This window comes from Buteo buteo, chromosome 19 (assembly GCF_964188355.1).
Source record: "Buteo buteo chromosome 19, bButBut1.hap1.1, whole genome shotgun sequence".
NCBI classification, from domain to species: domain Eukaryota; kingdom Metazoa; phylum Chordata; class Aves; order Accipitriformes; family Accipitridae; genus Buteo; species Buteo buteo.
The window spans coordinates 1,218,684-1,244,633 of record NC_134189.1 but is presented as its reverse complement, the minus strand read 5'-3'; the positions used below and the strand labels follow the sequence as shown (position 1 = coordinate 1,244,633).

General features: G+C 41.6%; 1 protein-coding gene across 2 annotated transcripts in view; it reads right to left on the bottom strand.

Moving 5' to 3' along the window:
• Positions 1–25,950, bottom strand: part of MRTFA (myocardin related transcription factor A) — a 76,574-nt gene that overhangs the window by 7,597 nt on the left and 43,027 nt on the right. For both annotated transcript variants that reach the window (XM_075050864.1, XM_075050863.1), the window contains exons 2-7: positions 20,223–20,288; positions 5,624–5,679; positions 3,361–3,436; positions 2,534–2,695; positions 901–1,076; positions 285–440 (exon numbers count right to left, since the gene is read on the bottom strand). In XM_075050864.1, coding sequence (XP_074906965.1) covers positions 285–440; positions 901–1,076; positions 2,534–2,695; positions 3,361–3,436; positions 5,624–5,679; positions 20,223–20,229 — 633 coding nt within the window. In that variant the 5' untranslated portion in view covers positions 20,230–20,288. The remainder of the gene's footprint in view (positions 1–284; positions 441–900; positions 1,077–2,533; positions 2,696–3,360; positions 3,437–5,623; positions 5,680–20,222; positions 20,289–25,950) is intronic.

Genomic DNA, 25,950 nt, shown 5'->3' with positions numbered 1-25,950 from the left:
CACTTGCTCATCCAGTGCAGACTCACTGAGTCTAATTATGGATAACGCTGATTGTTTCAAAACATTTTGCATTCAGGATCCATTTTACAGAAGATGAATACATCATGGGACAGAAAAACCTATTAAATATGTTACAGCTAGTGTCAGAGGAAGACACTAGTGAGAAATAAGCTTTCCTTCCTTTGCATCTGTTAACACAATACTTCCAACTCGAAACCTTCTTCAGGGTAACCATCTTATCTTCCTTCAGACTACAACGACAAAGAAATTACCCAAAAAAGTACCTTAATGAGTGTTGGTGGGGGCTTGGCAGCAGTAAGAGCCGCTCCATTGGTAAGACTAGGGGGCAGAAGAGGAGGAGGTGGCAGAGGCGGGGGTGGCTGTTCAGGTAGGAAAAGTGTTTCACTGGAGTCTGCACTAATCTGCAGTTGGGATGTACCCTGCAGGGACAGAAAACGGCATAATGAATACACATAGGAGGAGGGAACAGTTTAACAGAGTGCAGGAAGTGTCCACTTAGAGGGAAGCAGCACAGGTTTCGAGTCATTAATTAGACTCATTTAACCCACTGCTTCAGTTGTCCCTGAGAAGCAGCACTTCTCAGGGCAGAAAAAGAATCAAAATCCCACACCTGTATCACCCAGCTTTGCCTGCCAGAATCAGTCACACACAGGCTGTATCACCAAGTAATGACTGCCCCCTTCCCCACATGGCACCACTATGGGGGCTTCTGAATAACCAGAGGACTTCACCAACACCACACAGAGCTAAGACCCCTTGTGAAATCTCACAGACTATACCTTTTAAGGATCCCTCGGTCTCACTTTTTAGGATCCTTTGCCACAAATCAGCAGTAGCTGTGAAGCTCCAAGGCACTGCAGGAGGCCACCACATCCTCACCTGAGCTAGTGATGTGCCAGTGGTGCTAGGGAGAGGCTCACAAATCCGGGAGTCCATCGGTGATGGGACAGACCCCTGGGACTCATGGCTGGCTGGCTGTTCTGGGGAGAGGGCATCACTGCTGTCCTCATCAAAGGAGGAATTGTCTGCAACCTTTGGGTAGTTCACCTGTCCAACTGAAAACACAAAACATCAACTGTGGTCTTTAAAGTGGAATAAGAAATTATTTCACTTGACACTAGATGTTTCACAAAGATAATGAAGGCATGGAGATAGCTGTGTCTGAGTTGTGCTTAAAACACCAACTAAAAATGAGAGAACAGAGCCCAAACTGGATCAGTTTTAAGTGTTTACATTCATCTCTGCTGTCAGTAGAATAAAATGATGCAGACTGGGGTGAGCCATTTCCCTTGCTTCTTAGCCAGACAGGATCAGGAAGTATAACAATTGCTACTTAACTCTCCCCAAACCCAGATCTGTGGCATGGCTTATTTGATTATCATCTGGCACCGAGGAAGAAGGTGGTTAGACAGTGTAAGGTTGAGTCATGGTTCCTTTGGTGTTCATCCTGTGTGGTGGAAGGTAGATCCCTCTTCAAGACAGAATCCCAGATTGTCCTCTGGTCTTACAAGCAACGAGGGCTATGAATTAAGTGGTGGTCCTGACTGCTATTAGCATTTCTGTCTGTCTACATGTCCAGTAGATGAATTCACGTGAGTGTATATTTGTAATGTACTAATGTTTTTTAGATTACATTATCTCAAATTAATCCTGGTAAGCAGGAAAATACTATCATTTGCACCTAACATAAAAGCCACAGAAGTCCAGAGAGATGTACTTCGCTCAGTCAGAAGGCAGCCACATCTCTAATGCTCCAGTTCACAAGTTCACTCTTTCTCTTCCTCAACCACTTCTTGTGCAATAGTGAAGCCAGGCTCTCCCACAACACTGTCCTTTTCCTTTTTCTTGAAAGTATTCTGTCTTGCTCACAGTTGTGTCCCATTTGTCTTTAAAGTAGCTGTGTGTGTTTCAGGGGATGAATAACCACAGACGCACACAGACAGCTCAGTCTGGGGAGATGGGAAAAGAGCACTGCTGAGGCAGTGGGAAGGCTATTCCTCAGCATTCCTTTCAGCCCTTGGAATGGCACTGGCATGATTTACATCTGTTCTGGTTTATTTTTAAAGGGGTTGAATCCTCTGGAGTTTTTAAGTTCACAGACAGCTTTTGTTTCATCACACCTGTTTATATTCTGTCTCCTCTCCCTGATCTGAGTAAGTCAGTGGGTTCTCCCTGACCAAGGCTGCTGACATGTTATACCGAGAGAGGGATTTTTAAGGAGAGAATCTAGGGAATGCAATCTTCAACAGTCTTTCAAGTCTTTAGGGTATGCAATTGCTTTCACATTATTCTGGGATGTCCATACTCCCTAGAATTTAATGTCTCCGTAGCAATATCTGGGCCAGAGGGAGTTCTGCTTTTCAGAATCCTTGGGGCTGAAAGCTTGTGATTCTGAGACAGGAAAACAAGACCGGCCGGGGGATTGCACTCTCTTAGACAGGCAGGTGAATTGATATGAAATCACAGCCACCTGTGGGAATGCCCTCAACATTAGATCCTCCTCTGGCCTTACCAATAATGGCTTCCTTCAGGCTCGATTCCACAGGCAAGATGTTCTTCTCCACCAGCTCCATGGGACCTGGCCTCTGTGCTATCTTCTCATTGAGGTCATCTGCCAGTCTGGCTCTCTTTAGCTTCAGCTGCTTAGCCTGCAAGGAGGGTTCAGCTGAGGTCTCTGTTTGGGGGGAAGTAAATAATATGGCATCAATCCAGCAGTGGTCAACCTATGCACTTCAGCAGTATTTTACTTCTATTCAGAAAGGTAACTGTACATAACAGTAGGTAACTGTACAGAAAAATAGTTGCGGATAACAATAGGTAACTATGCACTATAAAGATATTATTTATATTTAAGTTATAAAGATAACTACAGTAGCCCTTGTGACTCTAGAATAGGACAAATTCACTGTTCTCAAACTGATGTCACCCAATTCTCCTTCACCTTTTCCCTTTCAGTTGTGTCCAAAGATGCGGTGCTCAGCAGCAGCGCAGTATTCCCTCTCTGAAACTGAGGTGCTTACTAATTAGATCAAATCTGCCTCACTCCCTCCTGGATATTTTACAGTGTCTTCCCTTAGTAGAAGAGCAATCCATGGTCACCCTGTTTCATTGTTGCTCAGCTACACAAAACTGTACAATTTGAGTTCACGTAACAGATTCTTCTGAGAATCTCCATGCATGCAGTTGAATCCCTCCCACAAAATCATGCAACAGGCATGATCTTCTGCCCACTCCAACTGAAAGAAAGACTTAGGGTTCAGAGGCAAAATAGAAAGCTGTTAAGTAAGTAATTACGATAAAGTTTATTATTGATGTTTTCCTGTTTAGCATGTGCCATACCTTCCAGAATGTGCATCCTAACCAGCTCTGATCTCTCTGGCCGGGACCGGATTTTCCGTTTCAGATAGTCCTCTGTCTGCAGCAAAAATAGACAAGCAAGAACCAATTTCAGTTGATCAGACACAGGAGCAAGGTAATCTTGCACAGCACAAATAAGAGAAACAACCATCTTTGGTTGTTACTGAGATCTAAATAAACACAGAGCAGAGAAGGGGCATATCTTCTGTCCCAGAGCACCCAGAGAATGAGCTTATGCTAAAGATGACCTTCTACTGTAATTGCCTCAGTCTAACTGTGCACTGCTGCCCCACAGAACAGAAACTGGAAAGGACTTCCTCAAGAGCTGAAGCCCTCTCTTCTCCTTTTATGCAACACCACTAACTTGTGTCATGGTGAAATTCAAGACATTTCTTTTTACATTGAAGATAAATGCACTGGTTCCATTGTTAACAGCAAATACTTTCATATACTGCTGGCATTCAGGGCTGACTTGTGGTCTGGGCATATTTTATTTGTTTAAAGTTATGTTATTTGTTAAGCTAAAGACCCCATGTAGTCCCTTGGCAGGCAGAATCTAAATGCTATGACAAGACTCATTTCATTTCCAGAGCTGCTTTTAGCTCTGTCTTTGAAGAATGCACTACAGACCAATGTAGAGAGATGACCCTGTCGGGGCTGAGCACATTACCCTTTACACAGCCCAGGAATGGGAATGTGGGAACAGTGGCTAACAGACTGGTAAGTATTGGTCATCAGGATGGGCCTTCAGAGAAAATAAAGTCAATCAGAAAACTGCACCTTACTTGCTCAATTGCCCACACTAGAATATTAACTTAATAATAAGGTTTAAAAAAAAAAAAGAGGAGGAAAAAGCAAAAGCCTTTAGGACATCGGTCTTAATGCAAAGTCCACTGTTCCAATCCTTCCACAGTTTAAAATGCTAACACTCCCTTACAGGTTTTAATCACAGCTGTTATTTTTTTACTTATGTTGCTTTCACTTTTAAAACAAAACTTAGCCCAGCAGTCATAACAGATTTTATTCCCCTGTAGGCTAATCAGAAAAAAAAAATATCCCCAGAGACCTTTTGAGGAACAGAAATCATCAAGAAACCCCCCAGTTAGCAAAGGTGCTGCAAGAATTGTGATGCTTGGCTTCCTCTTTCTATAGAGCCAGAAGTCTGTGTGATTTCAGTGTTACAAGATTTGGGGGAGGATCCTCTATTAAATTTTCAATTTCTAATGTACTGGATAATCGAGTGCACGTGCAGGTAACAGAGAAACCATACACTTTCCTCAAAGGTGGCATGAGCTCCACATGTGTCCTGGTTTCAGCTGGGACAGAGTTAATTTTCTTTCTAGTAGCTGGTATAGTGTTGCGTTTTGGATTCAGTATGAGAAGAATGTTGAGAACACACTGATGTTTTCAGTTGTTGCTAAGTAGTGTTTAGACTAAGTCAAGGATTTTTCAGCTTCTCATGCCCAGCCAGCAAGAAGGCTGGAGGGGCACAAGAAGCTGGGAGGGAGCATGGCCAGGACAGCTGACCCCAACTGGCCAAAGGGATATTCCATACCATGTGACGTCATGCCCAGTATATAAACTGGGGGGAGTTGGCCTGGGAGGGGATTGCTGCTCGGGAACTAACTGGGCATCGGTCGGCGAGTGGTGAGCAACTGCATTGTGCATCACTTGTTTTGTATATTCCAATCCTATTATTATTATTGTCATTTTATTATTGTTATTATTATCATTATTAGTTTCTTCCTTACTGTTCTATTAAACTGTTCATATCTCAACACACGAGTTTTGTTGGGGTTTTTTTCCCGATTCTCTCCCCCATCCCACTGGGTGGGGGGGAAGTCAGCGAGCGGCTGCATGGTGCTTAGTTGCTGGCTGGGGTTAAACCACAACAACATGATAGGAGCATTTAAGGGCAAAACAGACACCACAAAAAATAAAAATGTAAAGTATATGGACAGTGGGGAAGAAGAATATCAGTGACTTTAAGAAATAAGTTTCCAGGGGAAATCCAGGCACCGTATTCAATAGTTTTTAGGTACAACTACTTCACTCAGGGTTAACTACCACCACATACAAGCTAAACAACACCCCATCCAGTATATCTCTGACTACACAGCGCTGTATGACATCCAGAATCTGAACTATTCCCTTCTGCATCTCATTAACAGCTACAGGATGCCCAGAACATAAGACATACTACTCCTGACTTCCCCAAAACATTAAAGACAATATTGCATCTTACCCTGGCCCGCTCCAAACTCCTTCTTTGTTCATGAAATGCAGCTGGACTTTTCAGAGCTGTTGAGAGGAAAACATGTAGAGAATGAATTAGAATGATGAAGTTCTCTCGCTGCACGTCCCTTCAGGCCAACTAAGTTAACAGCAACTGCCTCCTGCATCTTTCAGCACACTGGACCAGATCTCCAGCTGGTGTAAAGCCATGTGAATTGCCATACTCCATTTGACAGCACAGGAGCTACAGGAACTGACCTGGACTTTTTGTGGGCCACTGGGAAGACTAATATGGGTACAATTCTAGTGGAACTTACCACTATTCACAAAGTTGGGTCCAAGAACTTGAGTCAAAAACAGCCCCCCAACAAATGTCTTTTACAAGCTTCAACATAGAGTAAGATATCCAGGACCCTTAATTAAGGGAATGGCACTGAAACATTGAAGAGATACATTAAATGGTTGGAAGGATGGGGGAGGATCCTAATGAACTGTAAATCCTCTTTACTACCTTTTAATGTCAAAGGAAGCTGCAAGTCTTTCCTTAATCTGCACCTGTGTTTTGTGTATATGCAAGGGCTGGTTGCAAATTCTGCAGGTCCACAGGATGTATATATTGCTCCATGTAAGAGAAACTATCATAAGAACAGGAAAGTACATCTGTCTGTTGACAGAAAACCAAGACTTGCGGAATTAACAGCAGTTCTCCATATAACAGACCTCCTCGCCCCCTCGGGCCCAGTCTAAAACCAGAGCCAAAACGGATCGTGTTTTAAGAAACTGATCCTCTGCTGTCCAGGACCGTACTAACCCTGGAGGAATCTCTCACTCTGCCTGGCTCCTCTGGAGCACACAAAGCTCACGTCCCACAGTAAAACTGGAGAAAGAGGGTGACAACGGTAAGTGTCACTAGCTCCTCACAGTTTTCCCGAATCCACAAGTAGCTTGTTTTTTAAAACAATCACATTGTGGCTTGTATTCAGAAGGGAAGGGAACATGATAATTTCTGTTCGTATTTCTGAAATACTCATATTTAAAACTGCCTGGTAAGTTTCTGAATTACCATCAAGCTAAACGGCAAAGTTAAAAAACTTCAGCTTTAAAGATAAGTTGCAAGTCTTTTGAAGACAGAAAGCTAAACTTGTACAGTTAGTAACTGCAACGTATTGCATCTAGGTCCTATGAAATATAGTCTCCTCATATTATTTTTCACTTAAGGCCAATGATTAAATATTTCTCAAATGTAACTTCACAATGAAATCTCAAAAGACCGTTAAAAAATAAAAGCCCTTGCGTAAATGCAATGTGAGAAACCACTTCTAATGCATGTGTAGACTTCTAAACTCTTTCCTACAGAATAAAACGGAGTAGCCAAAGACAAAGTGTCAAGGCAGATACATGTTCCACAAAATATAGATGGAGTCCCTCTAGGTTCACATCAATGAGGTAAAAAGTAGAATTTAGTCTGTATGCCAGGAATTCTGAACGCACCAGGGCATCATAGATGGGATTCAGACTATGGAAGTGAATGAAGAATGATTGTAGAATAAATTAACAATAATTGAAAACTAACCATAGAGAGTGAGTATACAGACCCCTGCAACGATGGGGCAAATAGTTCCCATTGAGATTAAAAATAGTTTTATACAATCTGGTTATGGAGAGAAATCACCAGAGAAAGTTACGTAAGCTGTGAAATGGGAGTGCACTGATTGCACTTTGGAATATGCCAAAGTAAGGGTAGAGAGATATGGTTTTGCAGTAACTGCAAAAACAATACAAAAAACTTCACTGGCTAGCTGAGACATCAACTCCTGGTCAGTCTGACCATCACACATTGATGAAGAGCAAGCAACAAATAATACTGGGAAATACTCTTTTCAAGCCACATGAACTGCTTGTGAAATATGCACATGTCTGAACTTAAACATGCATTTCTTTCATTGTAGGCATATCACAGAAAAGTAAAATAAAAGTTCAGGTACACTTGGGCAAAGCTACCGTGCAATATATAAGTCAGTATAAAAATCTACCCTGGAGACAAGCGAAGCAGGCCTCACTTGAGTGTTCAAAAGCTCTCTTCCACTGGAATGTGCAGGCACAGCAGTAATTCTTTACTCTCCCCTTCCTGCCTACCTCTGCTGTCAGTAAGAGGCAGCACATGAACTTTAAGTGACATTTCCCTGACCATAGCAAATGGTCAGGAAAGTCAACTGCAGGAGTTCAGTTGATGTCACAGGTAGTCCAGGAAAATTCTTGCATACAGAAGAACAAAGCAAGAAAAGAATCCCTGAGCAAAAAAAAAATAAAAACCCTCCCCTCAAACACATAGACATTAAATAGTAAGTAATGCAAAACTGCTACAGGAAGAATCTTATAAAGAACAATTTCAGACTCTCATGACTAGTCCTCTGGAAACAAGCACCGGGTTGTAGCTCTCTGGGCTGGCAACATGACAGAGAACTTCATATTCGACCTCTGAAAATGTCAAGAGGGCACAAATCCTTCACTGCTTCCCTCAGCAATCTAGGATGGGGCTGACATGTCAGAGGAGAGTATCCATTGTAAAATCATACTGCATTCAAAGCTAACTAAGCCTTGCACATTTTTCTGGCTTTGAAATGACTACATAGCCCAGAGCTGTGGAGAAACTCTGTTAACCTACTATAGCAAATGAAAAAAAAAAAAAAATCCTGTGAAGAACTCTGAAGCAGTAAGGCTCTGGGCGAGCTCTATAGGAGACCCACAGTGCAGATATGCTTTTTCCAGCTCCTACCATTGCCCTTCCCAGCCACTTGGCACTGACCCCTGCAAAACTATTCCTGCCCCCATACCCTTCTGGCTTGCTCACCCAAGTGCTGCTTTATCCATTCCACTCAAAATTACCCCTATTGACAAAGCTCTACTGTTCTCAGCCATATCAGCTATTCTGGCTCATTCTGACGATGCACACAAATGAACAGCTTGGCTGGTGGAGCAGAAGCAGTGGTAACCAGGTAGGCATGGGGCAGCACTTCTATCACTGACACAGGATTCATGTCCGCAGCCCTTTGTACCTGAAGTAGCAGATATAACCACAGAAAACAGGGATGAAGGAACTCCAATCACCTAATGCTTTCTGACTGCTCCGGCTGGATAAAATATACTAAACTATTCCTTACAGTAGTTTGTCTAACCTGTTCTTGAAGACCTCTCATGAAAAAATGCAGTATTATTGCAGAGAAATTATCCCAGTGCATAGAAGTCCTTACTGTTTAAAAAACTTTCTGAATGTCTAACTTACATTTCCCTTCCTATAATTTATACTCATTATTCCCTGCCTTACCTGCAGTCACGACAGAGAACAAATTATTCTCTTCCTCTTTGCATCTATCCCCATATATTTGAAAACTTCGGTTTTCCTCCAGTCTTCTGTTATATAAAATGACCAAAGCCAGTTGGTTCAACCTTCCTTTATAGATAACATTTTCCAGACCTTTGCTTTTTTACTCTCTTTTGGACTCCTTCCATTTGATCTGCATTTTTCTTTAAGTATAGTGTCTGAAATTGGGTATATATTCCAGCCTAGGCTTTATCAGCTTTTAAAGAGCTAAATGATTATTAAATAACACTTCTCAGTTTTATGTCCCAGCCGCTTCGCCTTTTTTGTGTACATAAAATGCATAACATGTTCACTTGTGCTTGGCTCACAAACCATGAAAGGCCTCCAGTTCTCTTCTGCAGAGCTGCTATATAGCCAGCCATTCTCCATCCCCAATTCATGCCACTGACTAGACATACCAAAATGTAGAAACTCTGCATTTTCCTTTGGTTTTGTCCTGTACTTCTCAGGTTCTCCAAATACTGTCAGTTCCAATCCTGTCCTTCTCCCAGCCTACTAACCTGCAAGCTTAATAAATATGCACAGTTCCCTTGTTTACATCAAATTACTGAAAATACTGAATAGTATCAGACACTGACATTCTCCGTCCCCACCCCACCCAAAAGCCCTGCTCAACACAGCCTCCCAATCTGACACCAAGCCTTTATTCCAATACTGTTCTCTCACCAGTTGCATATGCAGCTTCAAGTAGTCCCAGCTTGCTTACAAAAATGTCAGGCGAGCACATGACAAGCACCTTACTAAACCCAGTAAGTGCAAAAAGGCATTTAACATCCTGACTTCCTGGGGAGGCAGTTCAACAATTATTTAGTCTGGTGGTAGGTCCAGCTTAAGTAATGACCTCTTTCTCCCCCTTCCCCACGTCCCACACATTTCTGCCTTGCCATTGATGCTCCAATTGTATTTGTACTGCACAGGGAGCTGTACTAGGGAACTGTCACCATAAAGTAACTCCAGCACCTCCCCATGGCACTTGACCCTCCCCAAAAAGAGGTACTAGTTAACTCAGTTCAAATCCTTGATCTAGCTAACTGTGTGGCCAGCTTCGCTAGCTTTGCCAGCAAAACTTTGGGTAAGCTCCATGATGAGAATAGAGTGTTGCCAGAGGAAAAAAAAAAAAAAACAAAAAAAACTTGCCAAATACAACAGTAGTATTAGCTGTTGAGAGTTTTTGTTTTCCACTGTATGCAGAAAAAAAAATCCTTTATATTTCTGTTCTACTGAGATATTTGAGAATGCAGCAGTAACTTCTGCAATGCCCAATTTCAGTTAGGTACACCTTTTGCCTACCTTTCTGATTTTGTTTCTACATGATATGTGCATGTATTTTCATCATCAATAAAGTGCAGTTACACTTTCTGCCCTCATTCTTGTACCTAGGCCTGGGACAAAGCACGTTAGCCCTCAGTTATGCTGACAAAACTGTTTGTGGATTCAGATCACAGTTGTTTTGAAAGAGTTATTTTAACCTGGATTGGTATGCTGGTTTACAGCACGGCCTCACAAATAATAGTGTCAGCAAAACTGAGCAAAAACTGCCCTGCCAGACAAAGTCAGAAACGAGAGGCTGGGTTTAAGGCCAGCACTGCAGCAGGAGCCCCCACGCTGCTGAACCACTGCCCCTGTGTCTTCAGATTGCCCCATCCACCTTGGGAAAACAGCCTGATGTTACAAATGGCCAAACGAGCACTAAAAATGGCTTAGTGATAGAAGGGACAACGGCATCACCAGCAAGGTTTGGGACAGCACAGTCCAGCAGGTGCCCTTCACTGGGCTGTACGTCCTCTTGTCCCACTCGGACAACCACCTCAACCATCTGGCAATTTGCAACATCTACCCTTAGGAGGATGAGCTTTACCCCTCACCTTTAGATGACTGACAGCAGGATGTGATTTTCCTACCACAGATGGGCTGGCTAGCAAGGATCTCATGAAATTCCTACCACATACATCCTAGTTTTTTAGTCTCTCTGCTACTTGTTGTGGAGAATTTTGATGTTTCATCACCAGAATTCCTGAAGCATTAGTATCTTTGTGGCCACACCCTTAGCTACCACAAGAAATCTCTCTGGAGATCAATGATGCAACCACTTTGTGCCTCCACCCTGCTTCAAAAATGTTTGCAGCTATACATTGCAACTACTGTCCTTCCATCTGACCCACCAAAGCTAAGCAGCAGCACACAGGCCCATCTACAATGATGCACACCTTTCCATACAAAGCACAGACATGGAAGTTACTAATCTTCGCTTCAAAGCAATGTATTAATTCCTATGAAACAGGGTCCAAAACTGCAATGCACGAGTTCAGTGTTCCCTCAGTCCAAGCCACATTTTGAAGACAGCAATGTGTGAAGGAAGGGAGATATTGCTGCAAAGCATCAAACTGGTGCTGCTATAAACAGACTGAATCAAGGCCCAAAAACCAAGCCCAAATCTCCAATACAACAGCAGAGACAAAAAGCTGGGCAAAATGGTTCAAACATTTCTGTTCAGGTTTTACCCTGCAGTGTACAAAAGCAAATTTTAGCCTTCCAAAGCTTTCAAAGATAGTCATATGCAGATCTTCAAGTTCCTGTTACCTAATGTGAGAAGTAAGTGGAATCAGAACCAAATTCAGTCACTCTAAGAATGAAACATAGCAGGGGAAGGGGACTGACCCAACTGCTGAGAAAAAGAGATCAAAATATCTGTACACCCTGCTTTTGCTTATGCAGCTGACAGAAGACACCAAGGTTTGCAAGGAACCAAATAAAGGGAAGAAAGAAAGGCAAAAGAGTCTTCACAGGTCCTCACAGCTCAAGTGTCTAGGGGGGAGGAGAGGCTGCAAAACCTTCTGCAGTTGGTAAGATTGGAGGCTATCAGACACGTAGGCTGACAGAGGAGAGATGGCACATGAGCTTTCCTTGGCCCTAGTATCTAGCTCATCGTAGACACAAGGTGACATTTGAACTGCACATCAGCTGGTCAGACAACATGCAACGTTTGTAGGAAGGCTACAGCTAAATTAAAAAAACTGAGTCAAGTATTCTGCTCTTCAGTTAGATCGGTTCCTGAGGGAAAGGTAAAATCTTCCTTTGCTATGACAGAGAGAAGCTCATGTCATGTCCAAACCTGACCTCAGACATGCTGACTTAATGCAGAACGGCAGAAGGCCTTCTGCTGCAGCTATTCACCCCTGCTCGCTACCAAATTCTAGTTTCTCTCTCTTGTTTACTATGCTTTCGTAAAAAGATGAGATAAAGTGCTGCAAATAGGCTCGATGACTTCCTCTGTCAGTTCAGGGTGGGGCTGCCACCCCATAGCATTTGGTGTGTAGCATCTGGTAAGAAACATAAAACTTGAACCACAGAGCAAGGCAGCTGGCAATTTCTTCCTCCCTTCATCTTCACCCCACTTCCAAAAAATATTTCTCACAGCATGGAAGAAAAAAGTATTCCAAAACTGGGTTCCTCCCCACGTTGTTACTGTTGTCAGCACTGCCAAAGCATGGCATTACAGTTACAGTGCTGCAGCTTTACCGCGTCTTCCGTATTACCGAGCTATTCCAATCAATAGAGAAACGGCATGGAAGGTGGCAGCCGAATAAAGGCCATGTTAGCTAGACTATTTGGTGAGACTCAAGCTGTTATGGAAGCCAGAGCTGAAGAAGTCCTGCCTCCCTGACACCCTACCTCACAGAGCCACCCCTTCTCCTGCATCAACACTCAGGAGCCTGCACAGCTCACGGAGCTGCTGCTCCCCCAAAAAGCCACTTTCCATCTCCCTGAACTGGGCGTCTCTACAGGCGGGACTGCGGTACCCTGCCTCAGATCAGCTCAGCTCACCCCAGAGCCACGCACCAGCCGAGCTGCTTCCAACGCCTGAACCAAGCAAGCACCTCTCCAGAGCCCAAATCCACAACTCAGCAAAACCGTCAGTAACTTTATTACAGCAGTACCTCCCTTACAAAACAGCTAAAGTTTAAGATTTTCGCTAGTTTTAACTGTGCAAAAACCTGAAGAATAGGTTTGTCACAGCAAACAGGCAAAATTATTGACAGAAAGGGCTAAGATTTTTCAACTGAGTTAATTTAAACTCTAACAGATATGTGTAATTTCTCAGAAAGTTCATCCTCTTGAGGAGTAAAATGGAAATTGTCACCCATGGTAACAGTTATCAGATCTATGGGTGACTATGGCTACAGCTTTGTGTCAAAGAACATCTATAGCAAATACAGATAATGTATAACCAACTCCGTCCATTGCCATTAACTCCTGGCATTCAAAAGACATTGCCTAAATCCTGAAATGAAAAATAAAGAAGACAAAGCTTCATTACAAGTAGGATTATGCCACCTCCAAACTGAAGAGGAAAAGGGAGACAAGGAACTTCTACTGGGAACCCTTCGATCTGTGCATTCCTACACCAGACTTCATGCCTGCTTCTTGGATGGATAATCGCCCTTTGCAAAGTCTTCTGACAACTTTATGGAGTGCCCAGGCTGGGGGAGGCGTGGGGCCATGAGAAGAAAAAGGAGAGACCATTCCCAGCCAACAAGTAAGAATGAACCCAAGACGAACATGTTTTACGCTCCTGAATTATCACATTTCTCTTGCAACTGGCAGAGTTAGATCTTTTATCATTGCAGGGATCAAGGACTAAACGCAACCTATAAAACCCCTGAGCAGGGCCTTTTCTTTCTACAACCTCAGAAAGGGCAAACAGCACATTTCCATTACGAACACAATGAACTTTCCTACTCCAACCATGTCTTATTAATCACGGATGATATAAACACATGGAAAACAAACACAGACAGCTATCTAAAAATATAAACAAACCAGGTGCAGCTATTAGGCCCCTGACAATGAGGCTCTCAGCTTAAATGTACAGACTCCTTCTCCACACAAAGCCTCAAGGCTTTGAAATTGTGCTGCAAGAGAAGAGATCAAAGTCACAAGAACCAGCAAATAATTCCTGGGAGACAAGTTACAGGTAGATGATCAAATTAAAATAAAACCAGTTACAGATTTCTATGTTACATGCCACAAACAGAAACACAGCTGCAAGTGTCCTCTAAAGTTTTATTTGTTTTATGATACCTGCTTAGTGCTCCAGCCTTACTCTCAGAGCATGACATCGAGTCTATCAAAAGTCTCACTGCAGCCTCTGTATTTGAGGTCCTATTCTGTACACAATGAACCAGGAAATAGCAAGGTTTCAGAGGTTAAATCGAGTGTTAAAAAACATTGTTATTATTTTCAGATCTTAAAGACTTTACAGGTTTGAACATTTTATTAAACAAGTCTGGGAGTAACAATATTTACAGTCCATATGTTTGTTTTTAACTCCTTATCCTAAATGAAAGTACAGTTTCAGCTTGTTTTGTGGAAAAAAGCTATGAAAGTAAAGCAGTCACCAAAGGGCAGAACAGCAGACACTAGATGGCAGGGAAGTAAAAATTTGTATTTTTGTTTTGTTACTATAAATATATTCCAAAAACTATAGGGAACGTCACTACAAAGACCTGATGTGTAAAGCAGTGAGAGAATGACAGGAACACATTACGCAGCAGAGATAGGTAAAGCAGGAAGAGCTCTTTTGGGGTGTTAAAGCAATTGGTTTAATCTGCAGTTCAAACATAACACACAACAATCCTGAAATGTCGACTGTGCAGCTACACTGCAACACTTCCAAATCAGTAAAACTCCACATAGGCACAGCAGTTCATCTTCTACCCTAGCCTTAAAATACTGTTGAGGCATTAAGAATTGCACCTGAAGTCATCAGCATGATTGCAGAACAGTTCCTGCCATGAAAAATACTACACATGTAGATAACTGTGTATGTTCCAACAGCTTACTGTCTCTCCTTTCTTTGACATACATCAAAAGATGCTCCTATTTCACAATCAACAGTTAAACAATTCATAAAGCTAGGGTTTTTGTTTTCTTTTGTTTCTGACAACACTTAATATATTTTGCTGTAGCTATTGCTTCTAACAGGAACCCGAAGTTGACTATATCCTCAAAGGACAGGTCTCCTTCAACTACTGCCCCATATACTATATTGGCAAGTTTCAGATTTAAAACTGGCAGCTTCATAAGAAAATATGAACATGAATAAAATATTAAACATACAGCTATGCAATAAAGTTGGAAGTGCATAATTTTCATCAACCAAATTACATTTTTTAAAATTGAGAAGTGGTTAGACTATCAGGTAAAGACTAAAGCAGCAGTATCATTTTTAGCTACCCTACACAAACACAAGTGTGGATGTATGGCCAAATTTGGGGGTTGAGATGTTAAAGTCTAGAGAGATGGTTTAACTTTAGAATTTCACAGGTGGCAAGCATTTTGCCTCCTGAAATCAATACCTCAAAGATCCTTGTTTTCTTGTGATGGTAGCTGTGCTGGATACGGAAGACCAGTTACAAGCTTTGCCTCAATGATGATCAACACTGATATGCCAAAGCATAACCTGTGCTCTGTATCCTCAAATCACTAAGTGTCCCCAGTAAATGGCAATTCCTTTAGAATTAATTCTAAGCAATGCCTCACAGCTCCCTAAAAAGCAAATACTCTATTTTAGTTTTACAACAAATATTAAATTTTCTCCATTAACCTTATGGGTACAAAAAAAATGCAGCTAGTGATATGAGAGGCCTAATGAGATTATAATCATTAGACCGCCTGCTGTATTACAATCATTCCTAATCACGTGACATGTTGCGACTGAACTATGGCACGCTCTCCATGTGTAGTCTGGAGATAAAATACACTCTCCTCAGGAGAGTTTGAAACCCAGCAGCACAAGATTCACAAATCTTGCATCCTAAAATATGCTCAAGCAACTAACAGGCTGTAAGTCCAAGCAGAAAACTGCATCAGAGCATTGGTAATGCAGACTTACAGCATGGAAACACCTCAGCACCTGTAAAAACAGTCCCATTAGAAAAACAGCACAAATTCCATCATTTTTGGATTCTACATACATTCATGCGTTCTGCATATACTGCATCCTGGAATACAGTCAGAGTAGTTGGATGTGGGCACAAAAACTAGCAAACATCAGATACACAGAAATGAAAAAGAAGCTCCTGGAAATTCTCTGCCTGTACTACAGCCACCCTCCTTCTAAGCTCTCAGTCCAGACGATGCCCTTTTCAAAGGCTGCCTGTGTCATCTTTCAGATATTCACAAAGCAGTGCTATAGAGCAACACAAGGCACATTCCCAGAAACTATCCTCTACTTCTGTTTCGCCTGCTTAGGTGAATCTGATGGTCGCAACAGCTTTCCTGCAGGATTGTGCCACATGACAACCTTGCATGCTCGCCTGTATTTTGTGTTTGCAGCCAGAAGCCAAACATCACAATCCTGATGGGTAAAACAATGGGCATGTGAAGCTTTAAACCTTGCAAAAGAGAAAAAATGTGACATATTTTGCAAAGCAGAGTATAGCTACATTTGGCAAACGTCTTTCCCCTAAAATTTTTTGCTGGTTTAGTTGAAGATACTTTCCACATGTCTTTCTACTCAGATGCACATTATCTACTCTTTTAAACATTCTTTTCAAGGGTGGAAAACTGGGTGTTTAATACTCCCCCAAAAAACCTTACAATAGCTGTAACCTTTGAATTCAATACTGTAGAAACTGACAGCATCTGACTGTTCTTCTACAGCATGACAGAGTTCAAAGTGTTGAGCACAGACAGCAGATTTTGTTTAGTTTGCATTTTATGAGGACGAGCAGATGAAAATCACTTCTGCATAGCTACAAAAAAATGCAAATAGCAAAACAGCTTGTCCATTTGCACTATCAGTAAATAGGCCAAAACCTGAATAAATACAAACACTCAGCTCTCCTTATTTCTAGATACAGTCCTTCTGGCTCAAATAACAGGTGTGTCAGATGCAGATGAAGACTTGCTTCCCACCTCTTTTCTATGGGCAATTGAGAATTTTAATCTTCAACTAATGAATCCTGCTACTAGTAAAAGGTTACACAAAGTCATAACAGAAAAGCAAGAAGAATTAATGAAGCATAATACCCAATTATTTTGAATCCTCTGTCACTGCTTATAAATGCTTTATTTCTTACTGCAATACACTAATCTTTTAGTGAAGTGTAGCCCTACTGTAGGTGGCTGGTGGGTTGGAAAGGTTATTCAAGCGAGATTAAGTGTACTTGGTAAAAAAATGTTGAAACATTTGCCTTTCCTCTCTACCATATAAACAAAATTCCACATGGGAACAAAGTAAGCAATTCCCAGCTCTGTTCTGAACAAGCAAGCAGGAATGGTGTAACTCTCACTTCAATGTGACACAAACGTGTTTGCTCCCACTTCCCAGGTTTTACAGTGTCCAAAAACCTTGTGTTGATGGAAGCCTTGAAATAAAACTTCTCTTTTAGGGCACCAAGCTGAATCTAAACACCACATAAGACTTAATATTGCAGTCAAGAGAACCAAAGGTACCAAAGTGAGTTTGCACAGTAGATAGCTTTTAATGTAAGACAAAAACTTTTAACTTCTCCCACACTTGGTTCATGGATTTTTGCACATCTGTTTGGCTACAAGTTCCAGGAACTGATCTGTATTAAAGGCTAATCTAAATTAACATATAGGATAGCCTAGTAAGACCAAATCTGCACAGAAAAACAGTTGATGCTGAGGAACTGACATCCACAGTCTATACATAAAGGTGAAATGGGAGGTGTGATGCCAGACAAGTTACAGCCTGGTCCCATGGATTGAACGCATATTAGCTGTAGGCAGAATATTTTTCCAGTTCACTTTCAACCCAATTTAATCCAACTCTCAAACTTCATTTCATGGTGCAAAGCAAGGTACAGTAGGCAGGTGCAATCAGGGGCTTCGCTTCAAAAGCACCTTCCTGACACAATGCTAATGTAGATACAACCGCAACTACCACAATTCTTTCAAGAGTGTTAAGGCTCTCCAGATGGAAAATAAAGGCTGGAAACCAAGCAGTATTTCACATGGAAAGAGTGCTCCAGCGCATTTAATTCAGCACCAAACCATCCTCTGGATTCCAACTTTTATATTTTTGTTAAATCATCACAAAGGGCTATGTCGGGCTTGGTTCCTGACTAACGAACTCAAGAGGGAGACATGGGGCCCAGTATAGCCATGTTCAGTAGCAGATTGACAGAGGAACAAGATTAAGTTCCTAATGTTTTCACAGACGGGGGCAGAGAGATGAAAGAATACAGGATACCTGCACATTCCCAGTAGTAAGTAAAAGTGTCTGTTCTGAACTGCTGAAAGTAGAAGCAAAGCTGTCATGGCTCTGAGATGCCTTCAGGAGGAACATGGCCCCTAGTCATCCTCTGTATTTCTCGGGTTAAAAATGGGACTTCTGCTTGAAGTATCACAATTTATGTCACATCTGATCTTCTCATTAAAAATGGCCCAGGCAAATAATGTTTTAAACATTTCCCTATGTGTGATTATTTCCAGTTGGCGGGTATGGGTAAATGATACCATGACTTGGAGGGAACTAGTTTCAAATCATGTTTAGAACGGATCTGCTAAAGTGGTTTTTCTCCATTGCAGAAAGGACCTTTTCATGTGTTGCCAATATTTTCACAGTGATATTTCACCAACATTCTTCTTTGGTCCGTCATAAAACTCACATGTAAGAGACATAAATGAAGCAACAAAGAGCACAAGTCTACAAAGACTACTTATTTAGGCTGTATTTTAAGCAAATTTTAGACTCACTAATTACCCTGGGTGCCTTACTTGAATTACTTGCAAGGGCCTCATTTTCAAAGGGCCCATAAAACAGACCCTCTCAGGAATCACAAGTTTGGCCAGCCACACTTTGAAGAAAGCCCGTACTGAACGTAAGTTAATACAGTATTTGCATACATATCCACCTAAAGCAGGAGACCACAAAGAAGTCAGGAACATTTTCTTCTGGGAAGCATTAGCAAAAGGCCACGGTCACTGGGACGCTCATCTTTCATCCAAAAGCAAGTAAGTGTATTCTGTAGAAGCACGTATATGAGTTTCCCAGGTAAAAATAAGAGGACAGGCATGATGTACTATATCCAGACAGGACAATCTTTTCTTTTTGATTTGGTAATAGAATTTTAAGTAGGTGTCCCAAGAAACATCTTGAGCATGTCACTGCCTTCCAGTGAGCCACTTCAGCTGACAGAGTGCTGCTGACAGGTTCTCTTCATTCAGAGAGAGAGCTGACAGCCTAACCTTAACACCCTTAGCAAAGTCTACGTCACATCACTGTGTTGTATTACAGTGTGCACCCCAGAAATAGAAGGAATGAGAAACTCCTCATTACTACACTGCCTTCCAGTAAGGCTTATGAAACGGGGAAGAGGGAAAGTTTTTGAAAGAAGAAAACATATACCTGATCCATTGCCTTTTACTAAAGCTGTTAAGTAAAACTGAGAGGACCTCAAAAATAAAACATTTGCTCTTTGGTCTTGCTTCAGGTTGTTACCTAGTTACCTAGTTTGGAGGTACCAAAGCATGACAAAACTATTTGTCAGGTATCTTTTTGCATTTTGTGGGGAAGGAAGGGAAAATATACCTTCTCCAACACTAGCTTGACAGTGAATTTACTAAAGCTTGGCATTAGGCTATATCCTACGTGTCCACCCAGAAAAGTAAAAGTTCTCCGGCTCTGCAGATTGTGCCTTCCCTTGCAGGAAGGGGAATGGCTGATGCCCATACGGCTCTTTCTAGCTATGTTTTCTAGCTACAAACATAAAACAGGGCCCCTTGTTGGTGAACACCTTGTTTGCGCTGCTTGTTTTTCATGGGTTTATGGAATATGTGCATACAAAGTTACAACTGCCTCAGAGGTCGGAGGAGCTGACAAACAAGAACAGAAACTGCAGCAGCAGGAAGCCTGTTAGAAGAGTGATTACCAGCATGCGTCCAGTATACAAGGCACTTCTAACATAGTATGTTCTCCAGAAGACTCTTATGCACTGTGATCAAATACAAACATTGTTTTGGAGTACAGTTACACTTGGAGCCATTACTCTCTTCCTCAGTACCGGAGGTGGCTCCGTACCTAGTGTACCAACACTTCAGAAGGACCAAGTTGGGTGGGACAGGGTGGGGCTCTTATATATGATGTTTTTCATGCAGAAACAGAGAATCTGATCTTTCGAATCATAGGTGAAACCATTCTCCACTCAAAAACATGCATAAAAATACCAAGACAAAGAGTTTAAGTGATACTTACGCGGCATGATCCCTTGGCTCACCAGCTCCTCCCGCGTGCGTCGCTGCTGGAGCTTCAACTGCAGCACTGCACGACAGCAAAGAGAGGAAAGAGAAGGAAACCCATCAGTGCAAGAAACAACTGAAGAGACATTTTCAAACGCATCTTGTTTTCTTCTTTGGATGCCAAGGCACTAGCGAGCAGCAGAACAAAAAGACCCCCCTCCCACCCTGCTCCCCTGCCCCACTGCAATTGCAGAAGTGGCCTCCAGCAGTCAGGTTTCCGTATTCTGCTGCGGGCAACAAGGAGAGGAAGTTGCGCAGGGTCTTGGCAGGGTGATAAAAATCCGCAAAGCCAGCCCTGTTTCTCAATTCTTTCTAGAGCACCAACTTCTTTCCAAACCATTAATATTAAAAAACAAACAAAGAGAAACAGCAGCTGACAGTCCTCCAATAAACAGAGTGACACCCAGGTGCTAATGACTAATGAAGATTCTAATTACCATGTGCAGATTAAACTGATATGACAAAATTATTGGTCATTACTCTAAATTACAAGGCTGATTTCCTTCCTCAGCTCAGAAATTCACCTTCAGAAACATCTCACAAAGTGAAATATCATGGATTTGTCTAGATGTGTCCTTGCTCCATGGCAAAAGGAATCCCTTATCGCTAGAATTTTTCATATTTATTTCAGCATAAGAGAACATACATATGACCTGTGTGAAATGCAATTATCTATTTTTTTTCTAATGCAAATCTCTGGAATAGCCATAATTTCAACACTTAGCTTATAACAGCAGTTTCTCTTTAAACTACACAATCAAAGCAACATTCTAGAGATTGTTCTTATGGTCAAAGACAGCTTCCATATGAAAGGGACCTTTCAAAACTGAAGGAAAAAAAATCACATGCATGTGTGCACACACACACACGTGTCAATTTAGGACAACCTGAGTGAGCATCAATACATAGATACTGAATCCCATTTGCAATCAAGCCTAAGCTCCTAAGAATACTCAACATAAAATATTACAAATGGCATGGCATCTTCCCTGTTTTAATTTCTATTTCTATGTCAAGCTTATATATGTTGTGTAGTCCATGTAAGAGAAATCCACACAAATGCAGTGGAACCACCAGAGAGCAAAACTGCTCTAGTGTCTAACTATGCAATCTCATTATAACCCTTATGCTTCCTTTCTCAAGTACTTCGTTTGTCCCATACATTCATTTCATACATTATATCCAAATTTATACTGTACACTCCCTAAAGTAGGGATCAAAAATTTTGAGGAGAATATGCCACTTCGTCTGCTTACACACATCATCCCATTTTACCTGTTTCTTTCAACCTCCTATTTGCAGATTGCATTTGACTAAGATACATCTTCCAGTAAGGGTTCTGGTCTTCATATGAAGTTAACAAGAGATCCATCTCTTCCTTGGTTGTTTGCACAGCAGCTAATCACCCTCACTTAAATGCACACTTAAATTTTCACCTGGATTTGTCTAGCTTCCACTTCCACCAGCTCTTGATGTACCTTTCTTTGAAAGGTTTATGACAGTAAGAATATATCTCCTACCTGTGAAGGTACTTCCGTGCGCAGCGTGCAACCAAGTTACCTCTCTTCTGTTTCTTAAGCCAAACCAGGATTTCTTAATATATGCATCCTGGGCAGGAAACAACTTCCTTCAGTATGGGGAAGGGACAGACGGAGGGAGGGTGTACAGAGCACCATGCTAATTCTGTGTGGGATCAGCCCAGAGCCAGAGCGAGGAGGAGGGAACGCAGAGGGGAAGGAACAGGACCTTCGTTTGGCCGTGAAACTGCAAACAGAAGTGGTAGTCCCAGACTCTTCCTCCCACCCAGCATGCGATCACACTCCTACTTCTGTGCTAGCGTGAGGGCTAACACAGTCTCACAGCCGGCCTGTTCACAGAGCCCTTCATTTGCTGGATTCGTCCTGAGGTGATCAAAACCCGAATCAGGTTGATGACACATCTACACGAGCACTCGATCTACACAGCTTGCTGCGACAGAGGCAACTCTCTCACTTCCCACATCATCTCTCATGTTCCCCTGACTGGTGGCTGGACTCACTGACATGACAGAGACCACAGCCCTGTCAAAACAGGGAATAGTTTTCTGTCTCATTAGTGAGTTGAAGAGGACGACTCTATAGCCAGGTATTTGCTAACACTAACATAAGGTGGGAGGGAGACTTCATCCTTCCAGCAGCAGTGTGCCACTAAGTGATTTCAGCCCTATTAGGTAACGGCACATTAAAACTCTTACTGTATGGCTTTATTTCCACTAGTGAGGCATTTCAGGGACTCATTTCCATACCCTAAATTAGCACATCTCACTAAATGTATATAGACAAGGCACAGACCTATAGCATCAGGTCCACCTCCCCAGCTTTACGTGCAGATAATCTCATTATTACTCATGTCTTCCCATTTACACATCTAGCAATGTATGTTAGCCCTTTTTGCCACTTTGCTATTTACTTGCTAGGACCATCTACTTTCCCTCCCATATCCAACTACACCTACCATTCACCTTTCACCTCCCAGAGACAGGGATTTTCAGTGAAAAACTCCCCCACACAGGTGTGGCTGGCATTTTTTGCTCCTTGGTGCATAACTCTGCCCTCACCTGTATTTATGCACATTTTGCCCACCTGTCTCAGTTTGCCTAAATGATCTAAACCATTTTTTTAATGTCATTATTTATGCCTCCAGTAATCTTTGTTCCATCCACACCGTTACCATCTTGCATTTGTTTCCAGACCACACCAGGCTGATCCCAACTAGAAATGCCTTTCCTGATTTCTTTGATTACAGTCAGTTCTTAATCCACTTAAGCAGTACTTCATTAAATTCAAAGATACTTTTTAAAACCAAAATATACCACACTACTAAGTTAAAGATGTTATAAAAGTCTATTACACCCAGACAAAATCCCTAGCAACCAAATTTCATGTATCCAAACAACAAAATCGTATTTAAGCAGACCTGTTTTCACAAATTGAAAAGCTGAATAGTGTGATTATGCTGCTATTCTTATACCATCTAAATTCTTTATCAAATTTTCCATAGTTTTTTTTCCTGGAACTGATGGCAGATTAGCCACTCTTTACTCAGTCACCCTTTTTCAGTAGTGATGCAAAATGTTACTGGTCTTTCACTCTTCTGAAGTCTCCCGGTGGTTCCCAGATTTATTAGAAATCAGCCAGACAGCTAGAGACTTCATCAAATGACTTAAAATTCCCTTCCTGACTTCAGCTTCCCTTATGAATTTTATAAATGTAACTTATTTCTGTATCAGTTACCATCTACTACCCTTTTTCTCTACCCATTATACGCACCTTTTATTTTTAAACACTATGTCCCTTCACAGCAAGAAACCAGCAACTGTCAAGAGGACTAAACTGGAGAATAGGAAAAAGGTCATTTTCGGAATACTTTTAATAAGCACTAATTCATTCCTGGGATTTATGAATGTATATACATACATATAAAGCACAAGTTATAATCAGCACATAATGCACTTTTTTTCCATTACAGCTTATTTTTGTGGCAGGGAAGAAGGCAAAAAGGATTACTTCAGTTCACTCCTGAATTCATTTTGGCTTAAATAAGTACTTGGAGTTCCCAATGCCATTTCATATATTTAGGAGATCACCTGTTTACGTATGCAAGTGTGTGAATCCTATATATAGATTAACAGATGTCCCAAGAGCCAATCCAAGGCTGTTGTACATGGAGCTCAGCCAAAGGTCTAGAATGACCAGAGAAATTCAAAGTTACTCAAAGACAGACTGGAGTGTCTGTCTTTCAATCACAAACCAACAATCTTCTGTTTCCTTTAACCCTGTACTTAACCTTTAAATTAATTTTCAACTTAAGAATAAATCAGGTCATATAAAGGAGAGTATATATCTGCTGGCTAGACAATAAGTTCCATCCTGGTACCCTTCTACTCACCTCTTTCATTCAACTTGTGTCACAGTCTGTGCAACATTTTGTGGGCTTTGTATGTTTGTCTGGTTTTCCCACTCGAAATTGGGCATAATTTATTTCACAAGCATGAAAAATTCTGAAATATAGTTAAAGTTTGAACAAGGTTTTTGTATTTCTAATGAACTGTTCCAAGAATTAGTAAAACATTCCAGAGAAATCTGGGAGCTGGTATAGAGGACTGCTGCCAGCAGTTTAAGAGGAAGGGTAGAGAAGAATTGAGGGGGGATTCTAAGAGACAAATAACGTTGTGATACAGCTACTATCAACAGAGTTACACTGTTAGTGAAATACAGCAAGTCATGATTATTTTTTGTTTGTCTTATCATAAAACTGCCTTAACAGGGAACCCACAGGCATATTCGAAGACCAGAGCTTACTTCTGCCTACTCATGGCTGGTGGCAGCTCAGAGCAGTATTTGCTTAATATACAGAGGCTGCAGCCATATGGATGCTTTCAGGACACTTACAACTCTAGTTGTAGTACAGGGGTGCATTAGTAGTAAGCAGTAGCAAGACCAAGCATTTACGATGAGCTAAGTTGTTTTTTGCAGCTCGTCCTCTAAATCTGCAAGAGCGTGCCTGCCCTTACACACATATATCTGAAAGCCCTTCTATTTCTAAACCACACTTCATGTTTAATAGTGTGACTAGAACTACTACAGAAACTAGACTGCTGCCTCTGCATCTCAGCATCTCAAGAGAAAAAAAAATCTCATCTTAGAGACTATGTCACATATCAGGAGAGGTTTATGACAACAAATTGAAAAAATATCCTGCATTTCCTGTTTTTTGAAAACTAGAAGAGAAGCACACAGCTCTGAACTGCAGCTTGTGGTGAGGCCCTGTGCATGTTATATTGAATACAGACTTACTGCCAAAGGGAGCCTGTGTTCATATTTCTACAAAAATCTTTTCTTCTAAGGAATCCCAAGTGATACTCAAGGTCGCCCAACCAAGGTAATGATTAAGCACAGCCATATGGTGGATTATAACAGAGACGGCATGAGCAGCAGTGCAGAACAGGAAGGGAGGAAGGCTGCTGTCGCCAAATGAAACGGTGTAGAGGTGCTGAGGGTGGCAGAACTCCCTAGAACTCGGGCTGGGATACCCATGCAAAAAGGGAGAGTGCAAGACATAAATTGCATATTAACTAGATAGGCTGTATGCTCACAGACATGATTTATCAATTTTGTAAATTCAGTTAAAGCAGTCTGCCTGATAGCAAAATTCATCCTTGCAACCCAATCAATAAGCCATGTGATTAGAAAGAGAAACTACCAAAGAACAAGTGAAATTAGCCTAACTTCATTATCTAAGCTGAGGAAAGTGCAAGCCTAAGTAAAAGCAGTAAAAAGCAAACTATGCACTTCAGTGCTCGTAAGGGTTCACATCATTTATTTGTATGCTGTTCAGCACCTCTGCACACCCCATCTGAAAGCCTTGTGCTACAGCATCCACTTAACTCACAAGAAAACATTAATACAGCACAAGCTGGGATAGAAACCTGCCAGTTAGTTCATCAACACCTCTACCTTTCAGTAGCGACAAAGATTTTTTTAGAATTTTCACTGGCCTAACACTGGGTAGGTCTGACCGGGTTTACTTTGTGAAGGTCAAAGACCACAGCCTAAGGAAACGTGGCACAAGGCCACCATTTGCAGCCCACACATATTTTTCAATTTTTCAGTACAATGTGTATAACACCGTTAGATTAAACCAAC